General features: G+C 60.9%; 4 protein-coding genes across 4 annotated transcripts; all 4 read right to left on the bottom strand.

Annotated features, from left to right (window-relative positions):
- Positions 1 to 45: 45 nt before the first annotated feature.
- On the bottom strand, positions 46 to 724 carry SMAGP (small cell adhesion glycoprotein). Its single transcript, XM_050914171.1, has 3 exons — positions 653 to 724; positions 409 to 483; positions 46 to 305 (listed from the first exon to the last, which is right to left on the bottom strand). Exons 1-3 carry the CDS (start codon positions 681 to 683, stop codon positions 133 to 135), a joined length of 279 nt encoding a protein of 92 aa, XP_050770128.1. The 5' UTR covers positions 684 to 724; the 3' UTR covers positions 46 to 132.
- Positions 725 to 3,695: 2,971 nt separating this feature from the next.
- BIN2 (bridging integrator 2) lies at positions 3,696 to 10,030 on the bottom strand. Its single transcript, XM_050914075.1, has 12 exons — positions 9,953 to 10,030; positions 8,733 to 8,813; positions 8,516 to 8,570; positions 8,213 to 8,307; positions 7,938 to 8,033; positions 7,757 to 7,864; positions 7,577 to 7,662; positions 5,754 to 5,829; positions 5,420 to 5,502; positions 4,337 to 5,108; positions 4,062 to 4,142; positions 3,696 to 3,923 (listed from the first exon to the last, which is right to left on the bottom strand). Exons 1-12 carry the CDS (start codon positions 10,028 to 10,030, stop codon positions 3,810 to 3,812), a joined length of 1,725 nt encoding a protein of 574 aa, XP_050770032.1. The 3' UTR covers positions 3,696 to 3,809.
- A 783-nt stretch (positions 10,031 to 10,813) lies between these two features.
- On the bottom strand, positions 10,814 to 12,635 carry CELA1 (chymotrypsin like elastase 1). The gene is made up of 8 exons (XM_050914074.1): positions 12,596 to 12,635; positions 12,411 to 12,493; positions 12,209 to 12,309; positions 11,827 to 11,952; positions 11,610 to 11,746; positions 11,188 to 11,333; positions 10,946 to 11,095; positions 10,814 to 10,831 (listed from the first exon to the last, which is right to left on the bottom strand). The coding sequence occupies exons 1-8, from the start codon at positions 12,633 to 12,635 to the stop codon at positions 10,814 to 10,816; spliced, it is 801 nt and encodes a 266-aa protein (XP_050770031.1).
- Positions 12,636 to 14,415: 1,780 nt separating this feature from the next.
- On the bottom strand, positions 14,416 to 21,553 carry GALNT6 (polypeptide N-acetylgalactosaminyltransferase 6). The gene is given in 11 exon segments (XM_050914178.1): positions 14,416 to 14,739; positions 14,892 to 15,044; positions 15,162 to 15,175; positions 15,178 to 15,262; positions 16,076 to 16,207; positions 16,765 to 16,965; positions 17,081 to 17,198; positions 18,560 to 18,794; positions 18,883 to 19,032; positions 20,032 to 20,204; positions 21,066 to 21,553. Coding segments are annotated over 11 exon segments (1,863 nt in total). The 3' UTR covers positions 14,416 to 14,625.
- Between the last annotated feature and the right edge of the window lie 517 nt (positions 21,554 to 22,070).

The following is a 22,070-nucleotide window of genomic DNA, read 5'->3' as shown; positions in this document are numbered from 1 at the left end:
TTTTTCTTTCCATGGTTGGCTTAATAAATTAAGGGGGGGGGGGAGAACAGCAGCTTGTAGATCCCCAACTCCAGGAAATTGAGGCAACTTGGACCTGAGTGCGTCGGAGAGGTGTGCGCTGGAGCCGGTGGCTTAGATAAAATACTCTTCTTTCTCTTTGGATGGAGCATCCTCCATCTGCACCGACACGTCGGTCTCTGCCGCCGGCCGCTCGTAGGTGAGGTAGCTGCCTTTGTTTCTGTACAGGTAGATGATGATCACCACCAGGACCGTCAGCAGGGTGAGGAACACCAGGGTGATGACAACTGCCAGGGAGAAGGCAGAGAGAGGAGCCGGGTTTAGCCCCGAGTGGTGGCTACCGAGCTGCTCCTCGGTAAACGGGGCGGATCCGGCAAGGAGAGCCCCTACCTGCGATGACCACGGTGTTGGCGTCCTCATGGAGAGGTGGGGTGTGAGCCTTCTTCAGGAAGGGGGTTGTCAGCTCTTCTTCATCAAACCAAGAGAGAGGGAGAGAGGAGAAGGTGAGCAAGGCCGATCCCGACCGGGATCTGAGCCAGGCTTAGCTGGACGGGGCACACGGTGGCCCCGGGCAAGGTCTCGCCAAGGATTATACGGCACGAACAGCCCGGCAAAGCTGTCCCGGGGCGCTCACCTGCGGTCAGAGGGGGCTGATCTCCTTCCATCGCATTGGCTCCTTCCAGGCGAAGCTCTGGGGTCCTTCAGAACTACCCAAAAAAAGGAATAAAAGTGATAAATTCACACGCAACACCCCGAAGGGCGCAACCGCGAGGGGGGATGCCGGCGGTGATGCAGCGCTAATGGAAGCAAAGGTTTTATTCGGGCTGATGGAGAGGAGCGGGCTGGGGCACGCCGGGCTCGCGGGAAGGCGGCGAAGCTAGGGAAGGCAGGGAAAAACCAGCCACCGACTCCGCAATTCGCTCTCAAACTTTGAGAGCTTCAAATTGCCCGTAAATCCTTGCGAATCCTCCGATCAGGGTCCCGAGGTTGACGCCGCAGCCGTAACTTTTCGCCTGCAAAAAGCAGCCGGGCCGGCAGCCGCTAAACCGACCTCGGCGGCTCTGCCCGAGGTGGCCGGACAACCTTTGTAACCCCCCCCAAAAATACGTTCTGCAATGGCTCCGGCGCTCGGGCGCGAGTGACTCAGCGGCTCTGCGGAGACGCGCCGCTAGATGTCAGGAGCAAATAAAATTTAATATTTTTTTTTTTTTTTAAAAAGAGGAAACTTAACCGCAGGAGCGGGGATGCGGGCCAGGAGCAGGGAGCCGGGAGCGCAGCCGTGCCGTCAGGATGCATCTCATGAGGACGGGGCGACGCTAACCCTGCCGGCGACCTCCCAGATTTTGGAAAGCGGGATGAATTTCTCGGGATCTGGGCCTGCCCTGGTTGGCCCACCGTGCCCTTGTGACTCGCAGCGCTGTCGGGTGTTTGCAAAACATCCCTTACAACAGCAGGTTTTGCTTTCGAACGCTACCAGAGTGCAAACGTTCGGGCTTACAGAGTCACAGGAATTTTCCCCCTTCCCAGCAGCGTGCCCGGACGGTTGTGGGACCCCTCTCCCACCGGCCAGGAACTGGGACCCCAAGTTGCCGGCAGCTCCCCCAGAGCATGACAACTTCCCCCCGGGCTCGAGCTCAGGCTGGCACAAGCCACAACTCATTAAACCCAGCTTTGCATTAAACCCAGCTTTGCATTAAACCCAGCTTTGCTTTAAACCCAGCTTTGCATTAAACCCAGCTTTGCTTTAAACCTAGCTTTGCTTTAAACCCAGCTTTGCATTAAATCCAGCTTTGCTTTAAACCCAGCTTTGCTTTAAAGCTCATCGGGCTCCTCTGGTGGCGATGTCCGGGCGTCGGGGAGCTACAGGCGCTTTCCAAAGCCAACCGCAACCCTCCCACGGAGCAGCAGCCACTGCTTGAGTGCCTTCGGAGCAAAAAATGGGTAAAATTCCCCCAAAACCATAAGATTGGGATTTAAGGGAAAAGAGGAGAAGGCGCTGCTTGATGGAAAGGGAGCTGGTGCAAGCCGGGTGCCTCGGGAGAGGGCTTCTTGGGAAGCATTCGGCATTGCCAGTGGGAAAGACAAACCAGTTTGGTGCCCGCAGCACCTGCAAAATGGAGTCCTGGGACCCCCCAAAGGTTGACACCAAATTTTAGCTGGGGGAAAGACTTGCTTCAGCGTCAGAATGTCGGTGGTGATGAAAGCGAAGCTCCCCACGTTGCATCCCCGGGGGACGGCTGCTCTGCCCGGATACCCCCTCGCCGCTCCTGCCTTGGGATCACGGGAAGGAGCTTGCCAAAACCAACCGGGAAGGAGCCCCGTGCTCCGTGGCACGGAAAACCGCGGGATATTTTGCAACACCAGGGTTACCTTGCCGGGCCGGGATCCAGCCGCCGCACGGTCGGAGCCTTCCGAGCGTCCGCAGCGGCTGTGCGAGGGGGCTGATGGGGGGGGTGACTCACTTCCCCAGCACGCTGGATCCGTACGGATCTCTATGTGTTTTTTAAAGCGACGCAGGGGTTGTAAAAAAAAAAAACCACCATAATCTTCCTCATTCTTGCTCTCGAGCCAAGTTGCTCAAGAGCTGTTCCCAGAGCGAAACCCTCCCCGCCCCACAGCTTGGCTCCCAAAAAGCTCCGCCGAGCACAGCCTGCCGTCGGAGATGCTCAGCGGCGCCTTCGCAGCTCCCCGTTCCCATTCCCAGCGGATGGAGGACGGGATGAACAAACCATCCCCGCAGCCTGCTCACCCCCATTTCTCCTCCGTCACCCTGGGATGAGTCCCCCGGGAGCGGCATTTTGCTCTCCCCTGCGCCCCGCTCAGCTTTCCCGCTGGTTTTTCCACTTTCTGCCTCTCGCCGTAGCAGGACCAGGCCTTTTCCCTTCCCGCCCGCCTGAAATCCGGCTGGAAAACACCCGGCCGAGAGCCAACATTTCGGCTTCTCCCCAAAACCAGCCGCGCTTCGGCGTCCCTCGTGGCACGACTCCCTTGCCTCCCGGTGCAAATCCACGTGCCTGGTGCAACCAAACCCCTCCTGGGGAACAGCGAATTTTTGGGGTGGGGGTGGGGGATCACCCCAGGAGCCGCGTCCCCCCCCCCCCCAGCTCTTACCTGCGCCCGCTGTGCCGGGGCGAGCGGCTGCCGGCACCATGTGCAGGCTCCGAGTCTCGCCCAGGCGAAGGCGTTGCCCTTTTCCTGCCTCACCTTTCCAGTCCGGCTGCAACGATGATAAAATCCCCAGAAATACTCCCTCCGTTAACCCCTCGCTCGCTGGGCTGGGGAGCCAGCCCATCGCCGGGCATCGGGGCGGCGACGCAAGCTCTTGCACTGGGGTGGCGATTGGCGACGGGGTTTTGCTTCGATATGGGGGAATTTTGCAGCACGGGGAGCGGGGGGGTGTGTAAAATCGGTTTGTTGGGGTTTTTTTTTTTGTTTGTTTGCACGGCAGCACATTTTCTGGGAGCCGGCGAAACCGGCTCAACGCCTTTTCCCTGAGTCACAGCGGCGTTGGGTGCCGGGGGGGAGAGAACAGGGCGACAAATCCCTCCCGCACCCAGCTTCGTCCGCCATAAACCCGCAGGCGGGGACCCCCCAGCCCAGCCGGTGATGGGCTTTTGCAGGACGGAGATTCGGCCCTCGCCGGCGTCTTCACCCTCCTCTCGGCACCTTGTCTGCCCTCTGCCTTTATTTCAGACAGGATGGGGGGTGGGAAGCGCGTTACGGTTACGGTGAAACAAAGTTATCGGCCGGCGGCACCATAAGATGCCCATTTTCCGTGCCGGGCGCCGGGCTCACAGGGAGGTGAGGGTCTCGGTGGGGTCCTGGGGGGGGGTTGCTGCTGGTGGGGGATCCCAGCTCGCGTCCTGGCTCGTGTCCTGCTCCGGCGTCCCGGGACAGCCTTGCTCCTGGGAGAGACACAGAGGTGACGCTGAGCCGGGTGGGATGGAGACCTCGTGCTTCAATTAAACCGGACCCAAGAAGGACCGAGTCCGGCCGGGGGGGGCTCAGGTTGGCGTCTGCCCCCACGGCGCCGCTGCACCCACCTCGGCTGGGGAGCCAGAGGGGGAACCGCCGTCCCCGGTGCAGCTGCTTGATGCCACGTCGAGGGCCGGATCCAGCCCCACCTGCCAGCAGAGGAGCGTCGCACCAGGCTGGATTTGTCCCGTGGACCCCCCCGGCCCCGTGTCCCCGCATCCCCACCGGATGCCCCCCAGCACGGGCTGGGTCTCCAAACAAGCCGGGCATCCCCCTGCCATCGCAGGGTGCGGATGCGGCCCCCACCACGGCATCTCCCCTCCCGGCACCAGGACTTTCTCACCTGAGTTTTGGCCACCTTTGGCTTGACGTCCATCACCTCCACGCTCTCCTCCGAGTCGCTGTGCTTGTCTGTGCCACCGCCGAGCTGGCACGGCTCCTGCCCACCGCCTGGGGATGGGCACGCCGGTGCCTCTGCCGCAGGACCGGGGGCATCGCAGGGGACGGCCGGGCCTGGGGACGGTGGCTCCCCGGGACATGCCCGACCCTCACCGTTGGTGGCCGTACCGTCCAGCTGGCCAGGGTCCCCTGCAGTGGCCGGGGCTTTGCTCGCCTCCAGCCCGGCCGTGGCATTTTCTGGCTCCGGTGGCACGGTGCCGGCAGCCTGGGCAATTGCCTCCGATAAAATCAGCGACGCCAGGGAGGTGGCGATGCCCTCGGCCCCCGCCTGCGCCTCGCTGGCAGCCCCTGCCGGCTCCGGACCCTGGCTTTTGGTGAGCCCTGGGGAGTCGGCACCCGGCTCCACGGCTGCCACCGATGTCCCCTGCTCGCAGGACGGAGCTTCGGGGCTGGGGCCGGGCTCTGGGGCCTCCTCACTGGAGACCGACGCCGTCTCCGACAGGGACCCACCGCTGGCGGGCGAAGCCGGCGGCGGGCCGGGGATGGCGGCACCCAGCTCCCCGTTGGAGACGGTGTCGGTGGCACCGCTGCCCACCCCAGGGGACTTTGCCATCGCCTCTGTTTCCACCACGGGCTGCCAGTCCGGCGCCTTCCCTGGGCAGGGGAACATGGCCGGGGGGCTCACCGGCGAGGAGATGACCAGCGAGCGCCGGTTGCTGTGTGGGGGGAGGACAGAGGGGGTTAAGCCCCCCTCCAGCACGTCCCACAAGCTTGGGAACACATGGCACCGCGGCGTCACCGCCCCGGCTTGCAGGTGATGCTTCCCCATCCCGCACGATCGGCAAACGATCCAAATTAATTAACCCAGCACCACCAAAGCGCCCTCAACCCGTCGGGAGATGCTCGCCCATCGCAGGACTATAGGACTGGGGGCTGCATCACCCATCTGCTTTTCGGGGTGGTGGGGGGGGGGCGATTTGGCCACTTGAAGCCCCCCCACCCCGCCGGGGCTCGCCCGCTCGTTTACCTGGGGACGCCTTTAATGATGAAGACTTTGCTGGAGTGCTGCTTGTCCAGTTTGCTCATCACCTCGTAGAGGTCACGGTTGAGCTGCGGGGGGGGGGGGGGGGGGGAGAGAAATGCATCAGAGGGGCCCCCCCGGGGCCCCCATCACCCAGCAGAACCACGAACATCCTCGAGCTGCTCTAAAGTATTAAATCAAATGAAGAGCAGCTTGGACTCGAGGTGGGTGGCCGGCACCGGCGTAGCCGGAGCACCCGGGGATAGCTACGAGACTGCTGGGGGGGGGGGGGGGGGGGGGGGGGGGGAGAGGTGTTTCGGGGTGCTGCCTTGCCCCCCACCTTGCTCATTTCCTTGTAGAAGACATCGCGGAGGTTGGAGATGTTCTGGAAGATGGTCACGTAGCAGGCGATGCGGCTGCGGGAGGGAAAACACGGCAGGAGGTGGGGGGGGTTCGGGGGTGCCGACCCGTTTCCCGCGGGGGCTCGGGGTGCCTGAGCACCCAGCCGGTGAGCACCCATCCTCCGGGGTCCCCGTGGGGAAGGGGAACGCTGAGTAAACCCTCAGGGTGAGGCTGAAGTGGCCCTGGACATTTGTCCCCGGGGCCGCCCCGCTCAGCGAGGGTGCTGCCACCTCCCGGCTGTCACAGCCACCCGTGGCCGATGTCCCTCGGGGCCACCCCCGCGTCACCGCCGTGGCCTTTTGGGAGAAAACCCCCACTTCTTCCCCGCCATGGGGGGGAAACGGCACCCACCCGCCGGCACCCGCGCCCAGCCCGTGTCCCGGGGCGCAGCGAGCGGGTTTTGGGGACCTTGTGCTCGGGTGATGCTTTTTTGAGGGGACCCGCGGGGCTCGGGAGGGGGCTGCCTTTGCCTCCCCCCTTGCAAACGGGGGGGCTGCGGGTGCCATCGGCCTCTGGGCAGGATCACCCCCCGGGGCCACATGCCTGCCCCAGCCCCGCCATGTCCCCCCGCCCCTGCAATGTCCCCCAGCCCCTGCAATGTCCCCCAGCCCATGATGTCCCCCAGCCCCTGCGATGTCCCCAGCCCCACGATGTCCCCCAGCCCCTGCGATGTCCCCCAGCCCCACGATGTCCCCCAGCCCCTGCGATGTCCCCCAGCCCCATGATGTCCCCCAGCCCCGCAATGTCCCCCAGCCCCTGCGATGTCCCCCAACCCCTGCGATGTCCCCCAGCCCCTGCAATGTCCCCCAGCCCTGTTATGTCCCCAGCCCACGATGTCCCCCAGCCCCTGCGATGTCCCCAGCCCCACGATGTCCCCCAGCCCCTGCGATGTCCCCCAGCCCCATGATATCCCCCAGCCCCGCAATGTCCCCCCACCCCTGCAATGTCCCCCAGCCCCTTCGATGACCCCCAGCTCTATGATGTCCCCCAGCCCCTGCGATGTCCCCCAACCCCTGCGATGTCCCCCAGCCCCTGCAATGTCCCCCAGCCCTGTTATGTCCCCCAGCCCCACGATGTCCCCCAGCCCCTGCGATGTCCCCCAGCCCCACGATGTCCCCCAGCCCCTGCGATGTCCCCAGCCCATGATATCCCCCAGCCCCGCAATGTCCCCCCACCCCTGCAATGTCCCCAGCCCCTTCGATGACCCCCAGCTCTATGATGTCCCCAGCCCCTGCGATGTCCCCCAACCCCTGCGATGTCCCCAGCCCCTGCAATGTCCCCCAGCCCTGTTATGTCCCCAGCCCCACGATGTCCCCCAACCCCACGATGTCCCCCAGCCCCTGCAATGTCCCCCAACCCCATGATGTCCCCCAGCCCCTTCAATGTCCCCCAGCTCCACGATGTCCCCCAGCCCCTGCAGTGTCCCCAGCCCCTGCGATGTCCCCAGCCCCTGCAATGTCCCCCAGCCCCTTTGATGACCCCCAGCCCCACAATGTCCCCCAGCCCCTGCGATGTCCCCCAGCCCTTCAATGTCCCCCAGCCCCTGCGATGTCCCCCAGCTCCATGATGTCCCCCAGCCCCACGATGTCCCCCAGCCCCTTCAATGTCCCCCAGCTCCATGATGTCCCCCAGCCCCTGCGATGTCCCCCAGCCCCATGATGTCCCCAGCCCCATGATGTCCTCCAACCCCATGATGTCCCCCAGCCCCTGCAATGTCCCCCAGCCCCATGATGTCCCCAGCCCCTGCGACACCCCCGGTACCTGCCATACAGAACCGGCAGCTCCTCCCGAAGGTCCCTATTCAGGTCTTCAAACACCGCTTGGGCTTTATTAAACTCTTCCTCAGCCTGCAGGGAGGGAAGGGGGGGCCGTGGCTTTGCCGGCACAGCCAGGGCATGGGGGGCTGTGCCGGGGGGGGGGGCGTCCGGCGGGAGGCCTGACCTTGGCGATTTTCGCCTCGTCCTTTTTCTTGGCGCTTTGCAGAGCTTCCAGGTGATGCCGGGCGCTGTCGTAGTCCACCAGCTTACGGCCCCGCTTGGCGATGCGCTCCTGCACAGGGGGGCAAGGTGAGCCAGGATCCGACCCCCTGTCCCCGTCCCCCGCCACCACGCGCGGGGGGTACCTTAAAGTCCCCGAACTGAGCCAGGTAGTTCTCCATCAACCGCAGGGCTTGGTCGGCCAGCTTCGCCTCGTAGTCATCCCACAGGAGGTCATTGCTCTGCAGGGTGGAAAAAGGGGGGACAGGGGTATAACGCCTGGATTTCCCCCCCAACCTCCCCTCCAGCTGTACGTGCAGGGCTGCATCCCCAGGGACCACCCCCCCCGGCTCAGCTCGCCGGCCCCCCCGATGCTCGAAGGGGACCCTTGGGGACAGCGGGGGCACGTCAAGGGGCTCACGTCTGCGATGGCTTTTAGCTCCTCATGACCGTCCCAGTCGGTGCTGTAAATCTCCTGCAGCGTTTCGGCCACTTTCCGGGAGCTCTCGTGCATCACTGCGGCCCGGTTAGGGGATGCAAAATTTTACTTATTATTATTAATTATTATCAATTAATTATTACATTTTATTATTTATTATCATTTATTATTATTTATTATTTATTATCCCGGCTAAGAAAACGCAGCGATGCTCAACACCCTCCCGGCTCCTCCGTGGTGCCCACGGGGTTTTCCCAGCGTATTTACGGGGACGGGGTGCCGTACCTTTCACCGCGCCAAGGAAAGCCTTGAGGTCTTTGTAGAGTTTATTACCTTCGTTCTGCAAAGCAACGCGGCGAGGGGACAGGTCAGGGCCGTCCCCGAGGGCTCGTGGTGATTTCCACGAGCCCGGCAGGGTCGGAGGGGCCCTGGGAGGCAGCGGGGCCAAGGGATGGTGCAGGGGTGTCCCCGTCCCCCACCCTTCCCCGCTCCCCGGCGTGACCTGCTGCAGCTGGAAGTTGTACGCGCTTTGCTCGAACTGCTCGTCTTTGGTTTCCACCGTTTTGCCCAATTTTTGCAAAACCTGGGATGGAGAGAGATGGAGCCGTGGGAAAAGCCGTCAGCCCCGAGCTCGGCGCTGGGCGCTGGGCTCTACCTCCCGGTGGGGAGCGGGGTCAGCCCCGGCCAACGCCCCTCTTGGGGGATGCTGCCGGATCGGCAGACCTGAGGCCGAGCAGGGATTTGGATGGGGGATGCAAAATTTCGGCACATCCCTTGGTGCTTTTATTTTTTAGAGGAAAAGGGTGACTTTTTGGGTGCTAACCCATCACCCTACCCTGTAAAACCTTATGGTTGCAGCCCTATGTACCCCCAAACATCCATGCACATGACTATGGGTGCAGGCGAAGCCCCGGGTGCTGCCTCGTCGGGCATTGGTGACACCGTGCCGAGGATGAGGATGGTCTGCGGCTGAAGGCTGCCTCTGGAATCACCATCCCAGGAGCGCAGCGAGGCTGGGGTCGTGCAGGAGGGAGCTTTGGGGTGTCCAGGAAGAGGTTGACTCCCCCGGGAAGCAGCCGGAGCCTGGCCTGCGCCGATAGAGCCGCGGCGGAGCCGAATTTAGCACTGAGCCCCAGCCAGGAAACCCGGGAGCGTGTGGGTTTGGTGGGGGGGGAGGCTTCGCATCGCCCCCAAAATGGGAGTCGCTGCCTGCTTTTTTGGGGAGCGAAAGGGAAAGAGACACCCCCAAACTGCCTCAAAACAGCCGAGAATTGCCCCGTTTCTGCCTGCTTCCGGAGCCCTTCCCCCTCGCTTCCTGTGCGGCCGGTGCGGACTCTGCCAGCGTTCCTGGGACCATCCCCACGCCGGGTCCTGCTGGGGACTGTCACCTCCGGCCAGCCCCAAGGGACCCCATGCCAGCAGCGCACGGTGCCCCCCGTAACCTCCGGCAGGTGTTTTTGGGTGGAAAAATCCCACTTTTAGAGCACCCAGCGGCTGCCAATGCGGCTTGGGGGACTTTGGGGAGAGGCCATCAAGCCCAAAGCCTTGGAGCAACGATGACGTTGACCCAGAAGCGCCCAAATTAACACCTTATGAGCACCCATGGGTGCTGAGTGGTGCCCGTTGTGCCACCCCCTCAGCGCTGCGGTGGAAAAAAATTAGAGAGTCAAATAAAATAAGGGATTTTGGGGCTGGGCGCCGCGGGCGGGCATCGCGCCGTACCTTCTCCTGCGCCCGGCTGAACCGTTTCTGGACCTGCTTGGCGAAGAGCCCGGCTCCCCCGCTCTTGCCCTCTGCCATGGCTGCAGCTCGGTTCCTGCTCGCAGCCGTGTGCTGCGGTTTGATGTTTTCTACGGAGGAAGTTCGAGGCGAGGCAGCTGCCGGCATCCGCCGAGCACCCGGGCACCCCCCGCCGCGCTCCCCCCGGAAAGGCTCCCCTGTGTACCCAGCAACATGGGTGGGCCAAAGGGGTGATGGGGAACCCGCTCCCGCCTCTTAATTCTTCCGCGAACGTCTGGTTTTGGGTTTAAATTTGGCTTTTGGTGCAATTTGGTGCTGGTATTTTATCCCCAGGGTTGTGGCACAGTTGATGCTCCAGGATGCAGCCACGGGGTGAGGTGGTAACAGTCACCGAGTCCGACATCCCTCATTGCAAAGGAGGTCAGTTTTGGAAGCGAAATGGAGCTCACGGCAGGGAAAAATCCCAACTGGATCCCCACATATCCCTCTGTATGCCCATGAAGGGGATTTGCAGCATTTTCCCCTTTCCCATTATCTCAAGGACTTTCTGGCTGCCCCGAAAGCGCGGAGTCGGTTGCTTTTCCCCACGGCTCTTTGCTAAGGTGCGAGGAAGAGGAGGGACACGGCTGAAGGGATGCTCTGGAAGACTGGAGGGGAAAAGGATGCTGAGGGTTGGAGGAGGAAGGATTGCCGGGCTGTGGGACAAAGCATCCACCAGCGCGCCACAAAGAGGAACAGATTTTATTGACACCAACTACGGGTTTTAAACCCCTCCAACTGAAACGTGGGGGAAGATGATGTCCATCGCCCGAGCCGGGGACCGGGCTCTTCTCCTGCCACTGCTCAGTTCTGGGCCATCACCTGGAAGGAGAAGAAAGGCAACGGTTGAGCCGAGCAGGGATAGAGCCGGTGCATCGGTGCAATGACAGTGCCAGGTCTCAGCCCCTGGCCGCCCGAGCCCGGCCGTCGCCTTACGCTTGCCATCCAGGAGACGTAGGCAGAGACGCGGGTGAAGACGGTGGGTTTGCGCTTGACGTTGCAGCCCAGACTGGAGACGAAGCTGGTGACGCCGTGGACCTGGTACTGCCCGTTCACCGCGCAGTGGAGGGGACCGCCCGAATCACCCTGCCGGACCGAGGAACCCGTATGAGATGGGAGGAATGGGGATGCCGGTGGGATGCCGGGGAGGGGGGGGAAGCGGGATGCCGGGGACGTACCTGGCAGCCGGAGCGTACGCCGTCACCGCCGGCGCAGACCATGGTGGTCTTGACGATGGAGCCCCAGTAGGAGGAGCTGGAGCAGATCTGGTAGTCCACCACGGGCAGGTACGCCTGCAGCAGGACGCTGGAGAGCTGCCCGTTGGCTGCACGCAACCGGGCGCCGGTTAAAGCCGTGCTGGCAAAGACCTGCGAGACCCACGGCCAGAAACACGGCAACCCCCCGCCCTCGCCAAAGCAGAGCCCGCGGCCGCTGCCGAGGGTCCCCCCAAACCAACCCAATGCTGGGCATCTCCACGCCCGGAGCGAAGCCCTGCATGATGCCTCCTGGGACCTCAAAGGGCTTAAAAATATCATTCAGCTCCCTACGTTTCCCATGGTTTTTGGGTGATTTAGGGCCGGGGTGACCCATCGGCACTCACTGCGGGTAAGACCCCAGCCCGTGATGTAGCAGGGGTAGTTGTTGGGCAGGACGGATCCCTCCTGGGGCAGGACCGCCAGCTGCACGTAGCTGTTCAGGGTGGCGTAGCTGGACAGGCGGATCAGGGCGATGTCGTAGCTGGCGAGAGCAGGGAGAGGATGTTGCCCCCCCCATTCCCAGCGATGCTCCCGCCAAATCCCCCTCCCCACATGCGTTACCCCCCGGCGACGTTGTTGGTATTCCAGTAGGGATGGATGACGATCTTGCTCACGCTGAAGACCTGCTCGCTGCTGTCTTTCACGTTGAGGTTGTGATCGCCGGCCACGACGCGGAAGTTCAGATTACTGCCAGGAAGGCGACAAACCACAGGATCAGGCCATAAATGATTATTAATTGAATCATGAGCTGATATGGAAAGGATCAGTGCAAGAAGAAGATGCTCCCAGAGATGGTCCATGTAACCCCTTAATGGAGGACCAGCAAAGACCTTAAAGGACTGTTGCTCTCTGGGTTGGGGCAGCCAAAATTTCTCCTTGGAAAGGTTTTTGGTGGCAAACGGCTTTTCCACGAGAGGAAGGAGGGGTCCCTGCGCCTGCTCACCGATCCACGCAATGGGCTGCTGTCATCACCCAGTTCCTCTGGATGAGGGACCCTCCGCAAGTGTGATGCCAGCCGCCACTGGAGTAATACTGGAGGGAGATCTGGGGAGGGGGGGATGCGAGACATGGGGGAGCCTCACCGCATGGTCCCGGGGGGATGAGACCCCCATGGGATTTACCGGCTGACCCAGGGCAGGACCCACCTGGGAGGGCCAGGCGTGCGAGCGTGCTTCCGTCCCGCCGACCACCCGTTGCACCCCATCGAGATCCGGCTCGGAGCAGCGTCCTGCGGGAGAGAGGAGGGGGCGGCGGGGGGGGAAGGGAGTGAATCGCAACCGGGGGGTCGTCACCAGCTAACAAGGCCGATGGCTTCCCGCGGAGGACGCACCGCAGAGGGCGAGGGCGGCGAGGAACAGGAGCTGCAGCATCATCCTGGACCACGGCGGCGCTTCGTCTGTGGCGGGGGCTGCACCGCCGGCGGCTTTAAAGGGGACGGAGGAGGAGGGACGGGAAGAAAACCAGGTGACATGGCCCTGTCAAGCGGCGTTGGTCCCTCTTCCAAAACACACATGGCCTCAAAGGTCGAGGCCGAAAAACCCTGGGTGCACCCCAAGCCTCCCTGGGCTTTAGCCAGGCAGCCCAAATCCCCGGGGGCACGATGCCCTGCTCTTGCGTCTTCCTCGTCTGTGCATCTCGGGCAATGTTGTCATGAGTTTCTTCCGGTCTCGAGCCCCGCTGATGCCCCAGCTGCGGCTCCTGCATCGCGTTTATTCGTGGGATGCCTCCAAGAGTTTTATCCAACGCATGAACAGTGCCTGCATCGCCCCCGGGGCAGGGAAATCGAGGCAAACACAGGGCAAGACCTTCACCCCCTCCAAAAAACCCACCCAGGACAGCCAGCACTGGAGCAGCGACTGGACATGACCTCCATGGGGCATTATTTTGAGGGTAAATGAAACACCACATGGTTTGTAATAAAAACCTGGTTTCTGGCCAAACCAGTTTTATTTTTTCCCCCTTTAAAAAGAAATTGAGGCCGTTCTCGGGGGTGAACCTGCGGCATCAAGGTTTTCGCTCCACCGGTGGAGCAGCCGCTGGAAACAGCATTTGTGATAGCGGCGATTATCGGTTCACCCAGTGTGAAAAAAAAAAAAAGAAAAAAAGAAAGGGAAGAAAGCACCTGCTGCATTTCTGCTCTTATCTCTAAGGAAAACATGAGATTTCATGGGGAAAATGGTCTCCAAGTAATCACTTATTTGCTTTATCAGCACGGAAGGGAACACAGCGAGGGACAGCAGCGAAGCCTCCGCCCCGGCACAGGGACAGCGCAACCCAAATTTGAACCACCCCAAAGGTGACACGTCATTGCAAAAGTGGCTTTAAACCCACTTTAGGGCTGCAAAAGGGAGTTTGCAGGGCAAGAAGAGGGAGGGAAATCAAATCAGAGGAGGGATGGGAGCTTGGAGGACGCTGGAGACGGGATGTCCGTAAAATAAATCATCTCTTTATTTGAGGTTGTGTATCCAAAGACAGGTTCTCCCACCCCCACACCACTTCCAGGAAGGGTTTCCCCCCCCCACTATAAATGAAGTGGCAACGAAAGTGGCGGCTACAGTAGTCAGGCTTGAAGAAAACCAGGGAGGGAGGAGATCTCATGCCTGGGTGCTGGCGAGAGCCTCTGCGGGAGGATGCTGCGGTGCCTTCGAGCTGTGCCGTCTGGGGAAAAACCCTCCTCCAGATCAGCGCGAGGACGAGCAGAATCGCACCCAGGAATCATCATCATATAATAATAATAATAAAAATAATCTAACTTCCCCCCCTGCCCCCAAATCAAGCCTGATATCTAAGGCAGACAGCCCAACTTCTCCCATCCTGGCAGCGGCGATGAGCGATGCTTGCAGTGCCATGGCGGGCGAGGGTCGGATCCTGGCAGCCCCCTGGCAGTACCGGGGGGGATTCCCTCACCCGCGTGGGGCCATGACAAACCATGATCCACCCTCCCGCGGGATGAGCCGCATGGCCGGTCACCATCCTCCTCCTCGCTGGCAGGAGTTTCCCCACCCGGCTTTCACGTGCGGGGTGGTGCGACCGCGTTTTTCAATGCCCGATATGAATTTAAGAGTCTCTGGCTGGAGCCGGGGAGGGGAAGGATGAGCAGCAGTCGGGTATCGAAGAGCATCCTCGGGCACCTCTACGACCGGCGCGTTCCGGGCTCTGTGGGGTACCGCTGGCCGAGCTCGGCTCCCCGGGCTTCCCCACTCCGAAGGCACGGGACTGAGTTCAAGGCAACCGTGAAATGCAGCATATTTCAGGCTTTCGCTTCTTAAATAAAGAAAAAAGGGGAATTTTTTTTTTTGGATTCTGGTTTCCTGAGCACGGATGGGGATGGCCGGGGGCTCGGGCCTCTCTGCTCCCCGCCTAGGTGAAGGACCAGAGCTGGTGGCGGTCTGCTGGGTTGCAGGGAACCATCGCCGGGTGCTTCCCTCGTGCCGTCAAGCACGTACCAGAGGCTGGGTTTTTAATCAGCTGGCCCTGCCGAAAAATAAAGACGGCATCAGCTCAGTGATGCCGGTGGGACGAAGAAAGGATGCGACCGAGGGGAAGCGGCAGAGAAGCATCATCGTGAGGGGGATGATGCCACCATCCCCTTGGGTGATTCCAGGGATGCAGATACATCTCCTCACCTGCGCCAGGTCCCACTCCTCGCTGGCTGGCACCCGGCCGGGCTTCCCTCTGTACTGGCAGTCACCCAGCTCGGCCGATCCCGAGCCCGCCCGCAGGCAAAGCTCCTTCCCAATGTTGTGCCGCAGCTCCCGCTGGCTCGTGTACTCAAAATACTGGGGGGCAAGACCAGAGAGGGGACGTCACGCTGCTGCGCCCCAAGAAAGTAACCCCCAGGGCAAAACCAGGGGGGTCGCAGGAGGGGGAAATGCCGGGGGCTGATGGGTGCCCACCTGGTTGCCCCCCATCCGTGGCAGGGGTACATGATGAGCGGTTTCCCACCGTGGTTGTTCTCACCAACGTCCAGGCAGCTCTCGGTGCCCTTGTTTTTTATCTGCAGGGAGGGGGGGGGGGGAAAAAGGGGCAGGGAGGTGAGCTGGGCTCCGAGGTGCTGGGGTAAGGACCCGCCTTGGGTTTGGGCTTTGCGGGGCGCTTAATTATTGCTGTACAAACACGATCCTGGTACTAGGCGCCGTGTCCGGGTCCCTTGTCCTTTCCAGGACGTGAGGAACGCCCGTGCCAACACCTCCGTCCCACCGAGTCAAAGGTGAGAGCTGCCTGGGACGAGGTTTCAGGAAACAAAGGTGAATTAAAACCCGGATGGCAGCCAGCGCCCAGCCCTCGCCCTGGCTGTCACCGCGTCCGATGGCTGCTTTCACATTGCCCCGGCTGAGGGAGGTCGGACTCAGACCCCAACACCCAGCTCGGAGGAAAGGGGCTTTTTTTTCTTGGCAGCTCCATCCTCGGGGATGGAGCCGGCGCTCCGCATCCTGCCCGTCCCCACCTCAGTTTTTCAAGTCCAGCCTGTGCGTGTCGATGCCGGCATGGTGCTCGTGGAAGCTTTCAGCTCTTTCGCCCGATTTAACCCAAAGCCATGTCCCTTCGGGTCCCCCACCCCGTAACTCGCCCCAAACCAGCTCTGCTGGATTCCAGCTCTTTCACTGTCAGCCAGAGCCCGAACTGGCCCCGCCAGCCGGTGACGGATGTGGTGACGGATGCGGTGACGGATACGGCTGCACCAAAACCCTCCAGCATGCTGGTTTAAATGCAAAACCCTCAAACCCAACCTTTTGAGGACTTCACTGCTGTTGCTATTTCTAGCCAAGGACTGAGCCCAGCGGGATGCTCCGAGCAGCCCCGTACTTACCGCTCCGTAAAAAGCTGGAGTCAGGTCGGGGACGAACATCTCTGGGTAGACGGTCTGGAGGTACCAGGTGAAGTTCTTGCAGTGGAGTTGCTCCCTCAGCTTGCGCCGGTCTGTAATGTCACCATACGTCTTCTATCGACAAAGTCATGTGAGAAAATTAAACTAACCTCTGAAGCTAGCAAGGGGAAAAAAAAAAAAAAACCAACAAAAAAACCCTCCCAAGCCGGGGCTCAGAGCTGAGGGGTCCTCCCGGCTTTGTCATCGTCCGTCACGGCGTGCCCAGGACCCAGACCGGTGGTGGGCTCTTACAAGACATCCCCAGCCCCTGGCAGGTACCCCAGGCCCTGGCCGCTCACCGAGAGGGCTGGGACAGTTTGGCATCACAATGTTTTGGTGTTGTAAAAAAAAAAAAAAATTACAAATCGGTATTTTTCTACTAGGAAACATTATGGCCAAACAGAAAAAAAAAAGCAAAAAAAAAAAAAAAAAAAGCTTTTTGGCCAAATCTTGGCCAAACAGAAAAAAAAAAGAAAAAAAAAAAAAAAAAAAAGCTTTTTGGCCAAATCTTTCCACCTGCATTTGCCTTCCCGCCTCCAGGCTGAGCCCACCTCTTCCCTCTGCTCAGGCCTGAGCTCCCAGCAGGATCAGCCCCCGCCGGAGAACAAGAAGCCCGCCGGCGTGCCCGGTACCTCTCTGGCCATCTGCGCAGCTTGCTGGTTCCTCCTGTAGAAGATCTCCTTGTAGTCGTCCATCCAGACCTCGGCCAGGCGGACCAGGTTCCTGGAGATGACCTGGGTGCCCTTGGGGAAGGTGTGGGGGCTCTTGGAGCGGAAGACGTGACCCACGACAGAGCAAGGGATGATCTCGACTTGACCCCCGCACTGCCAGACCTACGGGGAGGCAACGCCTGAGATGTGGGGGGTCCAACCCCCCCCCCCCCCCATGCCCCCCAACAAGGAGCATCCCTGAAGACGCCCTTTGAAGACGACACCGACCCATCCTTACCCTGAAGGACATTTCCACGTTCTCACCCCCCCAGATCTCCATCTGATCGTCGTAGGAGCCGATGTGCTCGAAGTAGGACCTGGAGATGGCAAAGAGGCCGCCGGCAAAGGTCGGGGACCTACGGGGGAGGGAGAAAGGGGGACAAAATAGGGTTAAAATAAAAATAGAAAAGCAGAAGTCTGCGTTTTGGGGACATCATGGCCCTCACGGTGGGGGTGAGCACCTTGCAGATGTGTCCCCCCATCTCCCTGCCCCATCCAGCTGCGCCCCAGATGTGGTGGCTTTGGCGGAGGGGCCGGTCCCAGCTGCCAGGAGGGGACGGAGGTGGCGGTGGCAGCCTGACACCGAGGGGCCTCGCCGCCAGCTCTCGACTCAAAGCGAAAGGGGGATATTGTTACCGAAAACCTAGCGCCGAAAAGAAGGGGGGAGATTAGAGCTCAGCAGCCGGCGCCCCATTCACTCCTCCGGCTTCTCTAATCTTTTCCATCTGATCTTTAGAAGAGGCTGGAACAGAAACTTGCTTTTATTCAGGAAAAATAAAAAAAAAAAAAAAAAAAAAGGATTCGCTGAGCTGCTGCGTTCCTCCGAGCGGAGATGAGACACCGCCGGGAGCCAAACCGCCGGCTCGCGGTAAAAGGGACCTTTATTGGGACGGGGACGTCTCCCGGGTGACCTCTGCACAAAGCCAGCCCTGCCGCTGGCCAGGGGACGGGATGCGGACGGGGCCAGGCAGGGTGTCCGGTATCTCCCAGTGGGAGCACCCGGCTTATCGTGGGGCACCGACAGAGAGGCGCAGTGGGATAAACCGTTCAGGGTTTCTCTGTGTGCAAAATAAGGGGATAAAAATAGGGGTTTCGGTGCAGTCCGATCTGCAGGTGACATATTCTTGCCACTGTGCCAGCGCAGGTGCCCACCCTGTGCCCAGGTAGCTGGGTATCCAAGAGCGAGAAGATACAAGACAGCGATAAAACCCTTAACGAGAGACTTTGCAGGAGTGGAGAGATGGCTGGGGGCAATTCAAAGGTGTTTTTGCAAAAGGTCCTTTATGGCTCCACGCTCGCCAGACCCCAGGGGAGGTTTCTCCTCTGCCAGCCCCACGGCTCTGACTGGGCCTGAGCATCCTCTCCTGGGCACAAACCACCCAAGATCCCTCAAGCCAAGCACTGCTTGGGGGAAACTCCACTGGGAAGGGACAGCATCACCCGCCCGGAGGCACCAAAAACCACAGCGACAACACCAATTTGTTGGAAAAAGGAGCAAAAACAACCGGAGGAAGGGGCAGTTTCCCAGCACAGGGCACCCAGCTCTTTGCCACCCCTGGCTGTCCCTCCCCAAGCACCCCGCAGCAGCCACGCACCCTCAGCCGGTTCATTTTGCAGCCTTTGGGTCCGGACACGGCGTTCCCAGGGCTCATCCAACCTTTGCTACCATCACACCAGCTCCGAAGCAGATAACAATCCCTGCCCCGCGATGGCTTACTTGATGGGGAAGGTCTCATCCTTCCTCCGCTGCCTCTCCCGGGGCGGGATGACCTCCCAGCCGAAAGTCAGACTCCAGTCGAAGTTGCCCCGGCTGTGCTGTTTGCCGTTCTGGACGGGCTTGGAGAACTCGAAGGTGTTGAGATCGATGGTGACGATATCGGGGCTTACGACAGCCATGGGCTCTTCGGCGATGCGGGATAAGAGGGGCTCCAGCCAGCCGTGGAAACACTCGCCTGGGACCCAGGGAAGGGTTGGCCGTTGAGTGGAGACAACTTCACCCCCCAGCTCCCTGGGGACCCCCGGGAGGTGGTGGGTACTCACAGTGGGCATCCAGGAAGGTCAGGACCTCCCCGCTGGCCATGCTGGCCCCCAGCAGCCGCGCCGTGATCAGCCCTTTCCTCTCCTCCTGCCGCACGACTCGCACGATCTGGAGCTGCTCCACGTAGCGATCCAGCTCGTCCTTCAGGTAGTCTGGGGTGGGGTGGGGGGGAGAAAGAGCAACCGGCTCCGTCAGAGGGGGGAGATGCCGGTCCCTGCATCCCACCGGCCCACCCCGCTGCCCCCATCCCATCCCTGCCCCTCGCAGGAGCTGCTGCTCAGACCCTGGCCCCGGGTTCAGGCCCGGGGACACACGGAGCCTCTTTTCCCCCAAATCCAAGAGTGTTTTCCGCTAAAGAAAGTGAGTTTTGCAAAGGAGCCGGCCACCCGTCCCGTCTAATCCCCCGCTAGAGAGAGATTAGGGGAACGATGGGGTGAGAAGGTCTCGTGCCCTGCGGTTGAAGTGTCACCGGGACCGAGCGGACTGGCTGTCACCGAGGGAAGGGACAGTAGACAAGGTGTCACCGAAAGAAACCGGGATTTCTCTCCTTCCTTGGCAGATGCAGCCAAGCCAAAAGCTGGGAATGGCCAAGCCAGAGCTGGGAAGTCCAGAGACCTGTGCTGGGAAGGGACCCCAAGTCCGACTCGTGTCCCCACCACAGCGGGAGCCAAGCTCACGGGCAATAAAGCCCTGCACTGCCCCGAGGTTTCTGCTCCTTGGGAGCCCATGCAGACGCCATGGGCGGAAAGGAAGCATTTATCTCTGGGGCGAGGGCAAAGTCTGCTCCTCTCCAGTGCCCTGACACTGAACCACATCGTTAATTTGCTCTAGGTGTAGCTAATGAGGATTGAAGCCTGGCGGCAAGCCAGCCAGCAGACGAGGTGTTTGCAGGATGAGGGAGGAGCGCCCGGTTTTTCTCCAGGGCTGGGTTAACAGTAGTGCCGGAGAAGGGAAAATCCCCGAGGGCACTCCCGGGTGGATGTGAAACAATGTGGAAGAACCGTTGGCTGCATCCTGGGCTGCTCGGAGACTCGGCATGAGCCGCTTCTCCTCCGAGCGGCTCAGAACCGCTGCTCCCGGGGATGGAAAGATGCTTGGCATCACCCTGCATCCCGCCGCGGCTCCCGCGTCCCGCCGCAGCTCCCACCCACCATCCGTGCTGGCATCGTCCACCAAGATGATCTCCTTCAGCAGGAGGGCCGGGGAGGCGTGCAGGACGCTGTACACCGTCCGCAGCAGCGTCGACCAAGCTTCGTTATGGAAGATGATGATGACGCTGGTGGTGGGCAGGGGGGGGCATCGCTTGAATTTCTGGTCGATGCACCTCCGAGAGAGAAAAGCAGCGGTCTAAGCAAGACGGGAAGGGTGGCACGCCAGAAACAAAACACCCCTCATCCCCCCCCCAAACCCCACGGCAGGAGAGCGGCTCCTGGCCCCGGCAGCTCTCGGCTCATCGCCGCTTTGATTTCAATTGATTTCTACCTCTCCCCCACCGTGAATCACATTCCTGCTGCCTGCGCGGCCCCGGTGTCCCCCCCATTGTCACCGCTACACCTGCTAAGCATGGATAATCGCCTGTCGGCGTGGGGGGGGGGGGCCGGTTTCCACACCAGGACTGGGTTTCTACCTCCTATTCAAGCCTTTTTTCCATCCCAAAATCCTCCCCCCTAAAGCCTTCCCCAGCCCACCCCCCGCCCCCCGGAGCAGGCAGGGGTTGGGGGGGAGCCATGCTTTAATCCGGCAGCCCGCAGCCGGAGGGCAGGCGAGGAAATCTCTTGAGTTTATGCCGCTTCCTTCGCCCCCCCCCACCCCAGCGGGGTCTGAGGCTGTTCCACTCGGCTAAGAAAAGAAAAAGTCCGATTACTGGAGCCGGCTGAAATAAAAGAGGGAGGGGAGGGAAAGAGGGGGGGGGAGATGCCGGAGCCACCCAGCCGCGAGCAGGTACACGGAGACACAAAGAGCCGCTGCTGGCTTTTGCCCACTGCCATTAAAAACCAACCCCAAGGGGACAAAAATTAGGGGGAAATAAAATTAATAAATATAGGTATTTTTTTCAGCCCTCCCTCCATTCGATCCCCTGCCAACACTTGGTGACATCCTGCTCCCGATCAGCTTTTATTTCCCCTTAAAGTTGCCCTCCCGGGAGCGAACGGAGGCGCGGGGCTCTTTGGGTGATGGCTCTTACTCCGGTGGGCGGCTGTCGGGTCCCAGCGCTCGCTGGAGGGAGATGCGGTCGCTGGCGAAGGCGTTGAAGCAATGCTTCTCGTAACCTCGCTCCTTCTCCTTCGTCTCCTCCGGCGTCCATCGATCCTTCTTGAAGGCTTTGCCGTCGGCTCCGGGGCTGGCAGGGTCTTGGGGGGGTCTCTCCATCAGCGGCCGAAGCTCCGCCGCCGTGTAGACGCCGGGCAGGCAGGAGCGAGCGCTGGGCGGCAGTTCCTCCTGCCGAACCGGAGCTCCGATCTGCAGCTTCGGCATCGAGTCTCGGATGTTGTTGACCGCCCCCAGCATCAGGTCAAGGACTTGGTCCTTCCCCTGGACGATGTTCTTCAGCCAGGGTTCCTCGCTCGGGTCCTTGTTCCCCACGTCCTTCTGCAGGATGAAGAGGAAGATGACGAAGATGGCGCCCGCCAAAGCCACCTTCAAGGGGCTGTAACGTCTCCGGAAGAGCCTCATTTTTTTTTTTTTTGTTTTCCGTGTGGTTTCTGGAGTGTCCTCCCTGCAGCGATGGGCGTTTCAGGGACGTGGGGTCTCAGGGTGCTTCATGATGATCTGCTCTGCTCCACTAACCTGGGGAGAGGGAGAAACACCCACAGGTTAATTCACAGACTGGATGCACTTGGGGTGCATCCCCTTGATATTAACATAATATTAATTATGTATTAATACAAAGTTCATTCCCTGCTACAGAGCAAGCGAGACCCCTGCAATCCTCTTCCCCCCAGCCCGTAAATCCGCAGTGAAAATAAAACACCAGGAAAAAGTGGGGTTCAAAAGACGCTGTGAGATGCGCTGGATCCGGCCACCACGAGCGCGGGACATCCCCGGCAGCTTGTCCTGCGACCGAGCCAGCTGCTGCAGCATCCCCCCTGCAACCTCCCCACACACACCGGGAGCAGCGTAACAAAGCTAAAATAAAGCCGCAAAATTGGCCGAAATATTTTTGGCCGCGCGGAAAGAGCCTTTCCCCGGG

Source organism: Gymnogyps californianus, unplaced genomic scaffold (assembly GCF_018139145.2).
Source record: "Gymnogyps californianus isolate 813 unplaced genomic scaffold, ASM1813914v2 HiC_scaffold_32, whole genome shotgun sequence".
Taxonomy (NCBI): domain Eukaryota; kingdom Metazoa; phylum Chordata; class Aves; order Accipitriformes; family Cathartidae; genus Gymnogyps; species Gymnogyps californianus.
This window is presented reverse-complemented; position numbering and strand designations above follow the sequence as displayed.